This window comes from Triplophysa dalaica, chromosome 21, assembly GCF_015846415.1.
Source record: "Triplophysa dalaica isolate WHDGS20190420 chromosome 21, ASM1584641v1, whole genome shotgun sequence".
Lineage (NCBI taxonomy): Eukaryota > Metazoa > Chordata > Actinopteri > Cypriniformes > Nemacheilidae > Triplophysa > Triplophysa dalaica.
In genome coordinates this window covers 4,586,942-4,597,256 of record NC_079562.1, presented here as the reverse complement: position 1 = coordinate 4,597,256, position 10,315 = coordinate 4,586,942, and the positions used below count along the sequence as shown (strand labels likewise).

The following is a 10,315-nucleotide window of genomic DNA, read 5'->3' as shown; positions in this document are numbered from 1 at the left end:
ACTGCAAGGATGAGAAATTGTAACACATCTATATTAAATATAAAAATATATACAACATGTAAAATAATGTTGTGTATTTTATATTAAAAAAACAAATGACCAAATTGGTGAAAATGACCAAAGAACCAGTTGTATTTAGATTAATGCATTGCCAACACTCTTAAAAATAATGGTGCTTCACGATGCCATAAGTACCTTTTTGTCTAAATGGTTTCAAAAAGAACCTTTAACATCTGAGGAACCTTTCTGTTTCACAAGTGGCGGTTTCCCAGACAGGGCTTAAACCTAGTCCTAGACTAACGTAAAGGAGTAATTCACTTAAAAATGTACATTTCATGGTAATTCACTGGCACACATGTCATACAAGCCATCCGTGTGTTTGGTTCTACTTTCGAAAACAATTGAGGCTTTGGAGGAAAGCTTTCCAGTGTTCTTATAATGCATTTTAATGGGGAGCTGTTGGTTAAGGTCCACATTTCAGTTTCATCAAAGCATGAAAAGGCTCAGCCGATGAATAAGGGTGTAGTCAAGCGAAACAATTTGTCATTTTCCAGGTGTCTTGATATCCTAAAATATATTAGTGCAATTGTTTTTATCTCAAGATGCACACATTAATGTTTGTTTGTTAAAACATGTATTTAAAAACTACCAAAATATCCTAATTTACCCAAGGCATAGTCCTGGTTTAAAAAAATCCCAGTCCGGGAAACCACCCCAAAAGGTTTTTTTGTGGCAAAAAATTCAGATTATAAAAATGTAAGAAAAAGATGATTCTTTAAAAAACCTTTGACTCAGTGGTTCTTTGTGGAACCAAAAACTGGTTCTTCTATATGGCATCGCTGTGAAGAACCTTTTAAGCACCTTTATTTTTAAGAGTGAAGATGCATCTGGCTAACAACAACACTATCCACCATTTATAGTTGACATCTTTAGAGGTTGACAAAACATTTGCTTAAATATCTGTATCCCCAACCGGTTTAGATCCAGCAGGGGATCAGCGTCAGAAAGTTTCAACACTTCCACCTTGACTTGATTCTCTGTCACATTAGCATCTGATTACATCTGTGACAAGTTGGGGAAGATGGGATTTGCCAAAGATGCAGGGCCTTATGGTCACATGTGCATATAATCATGCTGTTCATGCTTGTATTTGCTGTTTGACCAACAAGCTGGTCATGCTGGTTTAGCTATTTAGGGGGCTTTTAAACTATAGTACTTTTAGAGTGCACCCTGGTTTGATTGACGTCAGACTTTGCGTAACTTGAATAATGTGAACGTTGTTTTCCAAGCCATTTATTCTTTAAAAAAAACAAAGGTTAAAAAAGCACAAAGGGGATTCCAATTACATTGTTGCGCCTTCTCTTTTATAGGTTTATAATTCAAAACTATACAATGTGAACAGACATTAACAGAGGAAAGGGGGAGGGAGTGTGTGAAAGCCCACTTAAAAGTCACCACTGTATGGAATCATCATTCTATACATTTGACCAGCTTCCAAAACACAACGTGCGGTCATCTCAAGGCAGAGCTAACTTTCGATTGTCTGCCAGATCAGCATCTGTGTACATATCTGCCCTTTTCTTTTCCTGACTCCATTAGTGATGGCTGTATATCTTTGACTCTATATTGACTTTCTTTCATCTTCTGCAGGAAACTATAGCTGTAGATTATAGACTGACCCTACGGCTCCCTGCTCAAGAAGAAGGAGACTTGTGCCAGCTAAAGGTATAAGGCACACACACATACCTAGCTTTGGAGACTTGATGTTTGTTTTAACTATTACATTTATCCCAGATGTTTCTTCAAAACAAGAAAAACAACATTTAGGGATGGTTCACATAAAAATTCTTCTGCAGAACACAAAAGCAGATATTTTAAAGAATATTGGTAACCGAACAATGGCAGTACCCGTTCAAGTCTATTGTATAGACACAAAACCACTCCAAGTCAATGGGGACAGTTGTTATTTTATTCTTTAAAATGTTTTCTTTTCTTTTCTGCATAAGAAAGAAAGTCATACAGGTTTGAAATGACAAATTTCATTTGTGGATGAACAAATAGACACAAATTAGACAATTGTTGATACACAGCACTATACAGCCCGGTTGATATACAGTAACAGTATAAGGCATTGTTTCGATAAAAAGTGTCTATTTGAGCTAGGAGATACAATAAAGATATTTGTAAGATTTCTTTGGTCTATAGAGATTCACACACACAGACACAAAAAAACTCTGACAGGACGAGAACACGCTGTCATGTTGCTTTTACTCTGAAAGCGTCTAAACCATTCAGCCAAGCACATGTTCCCGCTCACCCACTCAACACCCTCCCTACACACACACACACACTTACAATTATACACTTGTGTACAATCACACAAGAATGAATAAGTCCCGGCTCTCTCTGGAGAGGAGAGGTTTATCGGCTTATCACAGCTGACTGACACCGTTCCCCCCAACCCATTTCTCCTTCCTTTTCAGCACAATCCAACGGACTTATTGTCCATTTCTTGAAAGTCAAGCCTCCTCTAAACATCTGTTTCACTGTGAGCATTGCAGGTGAGCTAAATTCATGTCTCCGCTGTCATTATGAAAACACACACCCTGAATAGACCTACAGGAGAGAGGGGATTTAAACCACAGGATCATTTTCTGTGTCTGAATGCAGATGTGTAGTGCGCGTGGGGTTTTACGGTCTAATTTGGCGCTACCTGGGCTCCATGTCCAGACACCCGATATCACATGCAGGTCGGCTGGTCAGGTTGGAGGGGAAGTGGAGCGAATCGATACACTTGTTAAAGATTGCAGATAATGAAAATATGGGAAAAATATATTCCAAGCCATCAATTTTTGATGAGAAGAAAGCCCTGGGAGGCAAAAAGACGCAAGTCGAAAAGACGCAAATGTAGAAACAGTATACTGGATAAATAATTAAATGAGTATGCTCATCGATTCATCATTCTTACTTATTTCTATTCTCTCCTTTTTTTTTGAGTGTTAAAACCTTTTCCATGAAGGTAACCTCTCCAGCCGATATTAGATATGGTGGCATTGTTTGTTTGCATAGAGAAGTGCTGGGACTGCGGCTTTTGCTAATCCTGCAGCTCAAGTGCAGTCTCAATTATGTTTTTATCTATGTATTGCAAGCTGTTAGCACCTCTGAAGCCATATAAGAGACTGAGACTGCTCACATGATATAGAAAAAATGGCCCTTGTTCTTACTTTGATAACATCTCTATCCAAACCGTAAATCTCTCTGAAACTGCACATCCTAGAAAAGTGTATTGCTCTTAAGCTCCTCCAAATACTTCAGTGTGTTGTTTGGGAATAATAGGTGATTAGAGCTTTTCTCCATCCCTGGGTTAGGCCTGGGTTACATGAGCTTAATAATTTGTGCAAAGTTTGACCAGCCGCATAAAGTCTAGTTCTGCTGATGCATGTATTTAATATAAACAAAATATTGTAGATCTTGTCAGCTCATCTCTACTGTAAATCCTTGCTTTTCAGATCTCCATGGGAACAGCACAGGAGACATGCCATTGGATTGCACCTGTTTCTTTGGCTTTCATTAGTTCAAGCTTAGTTTCAGATGCTCAGGGGGCTTAATAATATGCAGACCAGACGATGCTCCACGGAGAAACGAGGAAGACACGTCAAGATTTTCACGGAGGCGTTGAAAATGTCTGCTGTTCCATCAAGATAACCTTTACATCAAACAGAGTAACAGCTAAAACTCCCAGAGAGAGAGAGCGAGAGAAAATTTTGCATTCTGCAGAATCAGATAAATGCAGACACACACATCCTACACATTACAAGAATAATCACAAACAATGCAAGTGAGGTGGAAAAGCAGACCAAATCACAAAAAATATAATGACAGGAGACCAATCCCTTTACAAAATCCTTTAGATTCATGATAATACATGTTTCTCGTTAACACTTCTTTCAACTCGACAAGGATGAAAACAAAGAAACTTATTCTGGAAGCACTTCACAAAGCTTCTAGGGCAGCCAGCACTGTATCAATGCCAAAGCATAAGGACAGAGCGTAACATACACTATTGCCTGCTATCACATACTATCAGTGATAAATGTGGTTTTTTGAGCAGTAAAATCTTTGGCCTATTTTGAGTCGCACCACTATATCTGAAATCTATTTTTGTACTTTTTTATTTGATTTACAATACTATATCTTACTGTAACCTATTTAATTTCCTATTAACTGTATTGTGTGTTTGAATGCTGTAGCGATATTGAAATCTTACGTTTTACAATAAAGTGTCATTGACTATGAATATTTTCACAACATGTTTAATGCAATAAGCCCAAAATGCCAGCTATCGGAAAGTGCGTTTGCTCTTCTAAACCCTTGACTCTTAATTCGGCATTGTTAGCTGTAAATTCCATGTAAACCTAGGATTGAGGGCTTATTGTTTTTATAGAATGGTTACTCCATATCTATCAAAGTTTCATAAAATACACACACAGCAACCAAAATGGTATGATACTGCCAAGCAATATACTGTATTTCTTAAGAAGCAGAATGGTTGTCATGCAACACAGATGCGGCACGTTATTTACAATGGTTTTGAACACGGCTCAACCATCATAATAAAGGACCGGAACTGTCCGTTTTATTAAAATGTTTTAAATGGTATGGCTGGAGTTAAAACCATTAAAATGATCCGTAAAATCATATGTGCAATGTAAAATTAAGAGATTACATTTTACCAAAAAGCCTTTGAAGTGCACATTAAATATATCTTCATCCAATTGAATGAAAATAGACATCCACACACATGCATCTACACACAGATGATAGAGTGGAGATTGTGTACGCAAGTACATCATCACTTGCCTTATATCACATTAAGCCTTCACAAATTAATCAGAGAGGTGGAGCAGAGTTCAGGCTTTTCCTCATCAGTGAAAACGATTCCCATGTCCGCCATTCAGTGAAGGGCAGTCGAGATGAGAAGGCAGATTATGCTAAAAAATAAAGGAGGGGAGAGATTGTTTGCAGCTTAAAGGGTACGCTTCATTTCTCTTCATTTACTCCGAATTACTCCAAAATCCCTTGGGAGGCTTGTCTTGCCGTTGCCCTTCAGTTCATTCTACAAAAGCTTTGAGAAGTTCACACTTTCTTTACCTTGTAGGAAACTGAAGACTGGCTACAGCAGGCTGAGGTTAAGTTAAACAAATATGATCCCCAGCTCTTAACCTACAGTAAACGTGCGAGTGTAGTTCAAACAATAAAGTGCACTTAATATATTTTTAATTAAATCTGCATTGCTGTTATACTCAAAATCAAATATTTGTCCAATATTTGACTTTTTCTCCTAGATTATTTACAGAAAGCGTATATATATTACCTTCAAGTGAGCACTGTGGCCATCAAGTCTATGACATCTTAAATACATCTCTTTGATGTGATCTGCCTTTGATCTTCTCTCTGCCTCCTTCTTTGAATCGAGGGATATTCATTTTGATTCGATGCAATACATGAAAGTTTTACCATGAGTGCATACAGACTGAAAGGTCAGACAGTCCCTCAATTACAGACTCAAACATTTTAATTCAATGCTTGTGTATTCATAGACTTTCCCAAAGGGACTGTCACCAAAAGTTGTCAACTAAACTCAGCTTCTTCATTACAAGATTCAGCACTGTTATGTATCCCTATAGAGTGTATGCATTGATGTCACTTTCCCACGTGCACATGTCAGTATACGCCCTGGGACATGCTCCCCTAGGTGGCAAAACACCCAGCAAAGCGGCTGAGGAGAATAGGAGAAACAAAGACCGGGACTAAAACACGCAATTATTTGCTGAAATACAAGCAGTTTGACTCGATGGTGATCCTTAGGACTTCCCAATGACTTACAAAGGAATAAGGTGTTCCTGAACACTGAAATGTTGCACGGAATTGCGTTTCCTGATATTGTAAGCAGTCATTTTGCTGAGCCACAAACTGCCCATTTAGACAGGAATACAATATGCAGTTCTTCACATGGAAATTATAATTTTTTGCTACTAAGCACATTATATCTGCTTCACAACTCGTTCCTGGTGGATCATTCTTCCTAACTCAGTCCGGTCAACCACATCTCTTACAACATTCAAAACATTACTTAAAGCCGCATCTCTTCTGTGAATAGGCCTACTTGACAGACAAATGAAAATAATAACGACAACTAACCCTCTCTCTTTCTTTTTCTAACTTTTGTTGAAACTAGTAACTTTGTATAAGCACCTATTGTATTATTGCTCCTGTATGACATATCGCTTATTGCTCCCTGAACTCTCTGTAGATCTAAATCGCTTTGGATAAAAGCGTCTGCTAAATGACTAAACGTACATGCAAACGAAATGAAATGTCTTTTATGGTACTGCCCTGGCAATTATATAATTAGTTATTCCTCAAACGTGTTTAACATGATTTTGTTTACTACCGGACTGGTTCACCTTTTCCAGCACGTTTTGCCAATGTGTTTATTTATTAATTAATTGCAAAACCCCCATCGGACGGTCTGTGGTAGTTTTGTCTGAGGCTGATACAAATGCTCAAACATATGAGTAATGTAAGGCAATATAAACAAAACACTGCATGACAAGACAGACGTATAATAAAGATGTGAAATAGTTGTTCAACGTGTCATCATTTTATCTGCTTCATTTCCTTCTCGCTTCTAGAAAACTGAATTAAAGCAACATGGAAAGTGGCGGCTAGCTGCATTTCTCACACGCATAGACCTGTACTCAAACTTCGCAGCAGAAGACCTGTAGGTCAGACCTGTATTAATAAGACAAGCAGAAATGTCTGTATGGATGTGTGAAGAAGAGAGAGGCAGCGTATTAGAAAGTCATAGTTCAATGTGAATAAAGATCAAATATGTCCTTCAGATATGTACACAAATTTACCTCACATCAGACAGAGTTCTCAGTCGAGCACACTAACATTTTTACCTCCAATTGGTGCACATTAACTATTCACTCCATGTAATGAAACACCTCTTTATGTTCCAAAATGTCTTGTCAGCACATACTCAGCACCTGTCCATCAAAATGCGATTTCTGTGCTAAAATAAGAAATTCCAGTCGTAGTGTTTTAAGAGGTTTTCAGGATTTAGAAAGCGTTAGAGGCGCACTTCCCTTCTTAAATATAATGTGTCCAAGAGCAACGTAAAATACGTCTGACGAGAAAATCGTTGATTGAGAGACACCGAGAGAGAGAGAGAGAGAGAGAGAGAGAGAGCACGCGCACGCAAATGTTGGATCAGCCCTTCAGGACGATCTGAGGAAACGGCGGGAGGCGCGCGCTCATTTGTGGCTGCATCTCACTGTGGCGGGAGTCAAAACGCAACCTTTTAACGGTTTTAACGGTTTCCCCCCAAAGGCTGTAACGGAGGTACGTCAGAAGTGTGGTACGGAGTACTTTTCCAAACATGGGATTCCACAACTGCATCGGATTTTTCCTCCTCGGCACGTTGAGCGTATTAACTTCTGTGTTATCTGCGAGTAACTGTGAGTAAAATAATTTATTCTGCCTAATAATACTGTAAAGCATTATGTCACTTTAAACGTCTTGAGATAAGGAGACGTAAGATGCTGAAAAAAGATATATACCATACTATATACCATGGTATTTAGCCATATACCTGGTTGAAAGTAACGTTGCACAATGTCGACTGTTCATGTTTCATTTTATCATACATGTGTTTATAAGACTGGAGAATTATATAAATATGAATAACTTTTTTGGCATATTTGAAACGGTATTTCTTAGGCAATGATGTTGTTTGGGTTTTTATATGCTATTGGGAAAGTTTCCAGAAATGTCACTCGTATTTCGTGTGTTGCTGTTAATTTAGGCTGGTGTTATATAATTTAGGTTTAAGGCGTGTCCCCGTTCCCTCTTTAGTACTGAAAATATTTATAGTGCAAAACTTAGTCATGAAAGTTTTCATACAGTAGTGTATACGGTTTGAATGTAAAATTAATATCAGGCATTTACGTCATGCAGCCACGCTTCCATGGGCAATATAGTATATTATTACCATGTACATATGTGGTGTTTAGGATATATGTACGGACCGGTCCGGGACAGATCCGGCATCACAGATGTTATTATCACAGTCGAACCTACACAGAAAAGGCACAGGAACGAGACAGTTCTTGAATAAAGATTTAGTGAGTAAAAATTATTATAAAGAGAAGAAGAAGAAAAAATTACTTCACTGCGTGTGTCATTAAAGAGATTTATAGAACGTAATCATCGTCTTTAACGTTTGAGCGCTCTTTATCCCTCACTCTGAACGTGTCTTCTGTACGATCTCTCTGGCACACGCACACAAGGGCGTGCGCGCGCAGCGAACCACTTCTTGAAGAAGTCAAGCGCCGAGTTCTGCTAGCTTGTTTCATGTGTTAAGAAGGCAGTGCGTGCGATGGGAGGACAACTGGAGAAAAAGTGCTAGCAAACCATATGTAGATCTGCACTAAGCGAAAAGATACGAACGTGGAAAGGTGCAGTACATGTGAATGCGGGATTGGTGCGCAAATTCTTTGGCGCGCAACGCCAACCGTGTGTGTATGTGTGATCTTCTGGTGTACTAAATAAATGTGTGAGGTTGGGTGCTTGTAGAGGAGCGTGAAAAGTGTTATCCATGCTGTAGGTTGCAGTGGCGTTTAAATGTAAAACTAACTTTAGTTTGTAAACGCTTTAGTGTGCAGTACAAAAATGTTTTTTAAGGTGCACTACAGGTTTTGACAGGTTTATTATGTTGTAGTGTAGTGCGTAAGTATGAATGGCGTGTGATTGTTTTGTGTGCATTAGAGGGTGGCGGAGTATTTGGGGGTTTAATAAAGGAATGTGGTGTGTAGAGGGGTGTATGAACGTGATTGATTTGGGAGTGTTGGGGTAGAGAATGACTGCTGTCTACAAGCAGTCAGCCTCTCCAATGTCAGGCAGAGGTGCTGCAGCTTTGCAGGAGAAAGAAGTGGCGTTTAACTCACTCCCTGCTGAGAACAAAAGACCTCTGCGGATTTCAATCTGTCTCTCACAGATTTTAGCGCCCTCAAACAGGCGTGTGAGTGATTGAACTCTTGGGCCCTTGCCAGCAGAAAATAACTCCTTTAAACAAGTTTCACTTTAAAAAAGTACTCTTAAATAGACAGCAAGACTGAGATCAGGGCTATATCAAGAATATCAGGCAAGCTTCTCAGTAAACAGATTGTTTTCTTTTTCTTTTAGAATCAAAATGGCAGACATCAGTGTAATAATTTAAAACGAGGAATAATAAGCTGCACATTCAAAGTAACAAAGCTTGTTATAATAATGTGTCAAGATGTTGCCAATTTGACACTGTAAAACTTTCTGTATAAATCACAGTATTACTGGCAGCAGTTTGTCAGTAACTTACTGTAGATTTACATTTATGTAAATAACTGGCAACAGTTTGCTGAAAGATAAATAAAAAAAGTCTTTATCCTTTCAGAAAAAAATATAAAATAACAGCTCATGCAAAGCATTCTGTTAACCAAAACAAGAAAAAAAACAGAAAATGATCAAATAACAGCCTCATGCAAAGCATTCTGGGAACCAAAATTAATAAAACAAAGAAAAAGAAAATTAAAAAATAAATAACAGCCTCTTGCAAAGCATTATGGGAACCAAAAATCCATCGTAAATTGAGTAATATATGCGTCTATTTATTACTAAATGTAACCATGTAAATGTGGATTTCTGGTTCCAAGAATGCTTTGCATGAAGCTGTACTTTTATATTATTTTCTGGAAAGATAGAGACTTGTTAATGTTTAATATTCATTTATCTTTCAGAAACGGTTGCCAGTAAATTAGATCATTATAAATCTACAGACAATAGAAAAAAGAATAACAACAAAAACATTTACAGTGTAAGTAACTGTGTTCATATCTGAATGAAACACTTATTGATATTAATTTAATTGATCTAGTGTATTTATATTATAATGAAAATATTGTTTATTTGCCTGCACATAACGGTTTCCATGATGTTTTTGTGTCAAGAATTTTTGGGTAAGGTTTTAAATAGAAAAGATGCTTACATTGGCTTACAGCTGTTTATGTAAATTCAGTTAAGTGTAAAGTCAGACTGAATAATATTCTTTGCACTTCTGAGTCAACCCTACTAGTGAGCATTATGTGTGTCTTGTGGGTGTTAATGATGCTGTTTTCAGGAGGATTTCGCAAAATTCATGATTGGGTAGAGGGATAGCATGCTATATTTATAATTACAGTGTTTTCCAAATTTGCCACTTATAACCTGGCTACAA

At 37.8% G+C, this 10,315-nt stretch overlaps 1 protein-coding gene across 3 annotated transcripts in view; it reads left to right on the top strand.

Annotated features, from left to right (window-relative positions):
• The first annotated feature begins 7,285 nt into the window (after nucleotides 1-7,285).
• Nucleotides 7,286-10,315, top strand: part of cntnap5l (contactin associated protein family member 5 like) — a 48,152-nt gene continuing 45,122 nt past the window's right edge. Inside the window, exon 1 of one of the 3 annotated variants that reach the window (XR_008905014.1) lies at nucleotides 7,286-7,526. Coding sequence is in view for 2 of the 3 variants with exons in the window: in XM_056735134.1 (XP_056591112.1) it covers nucleotides 7,448-7,526 (79 nt within the window). In the remaining variant the exon portion in view is untranslated. The remainder of the gene's footprint in view (nucleotides 7,527-10,315) is intronic. The other 2 variants (XM_056735134.1, XM_056735132.1) reach the window with 2 other exon arrangements.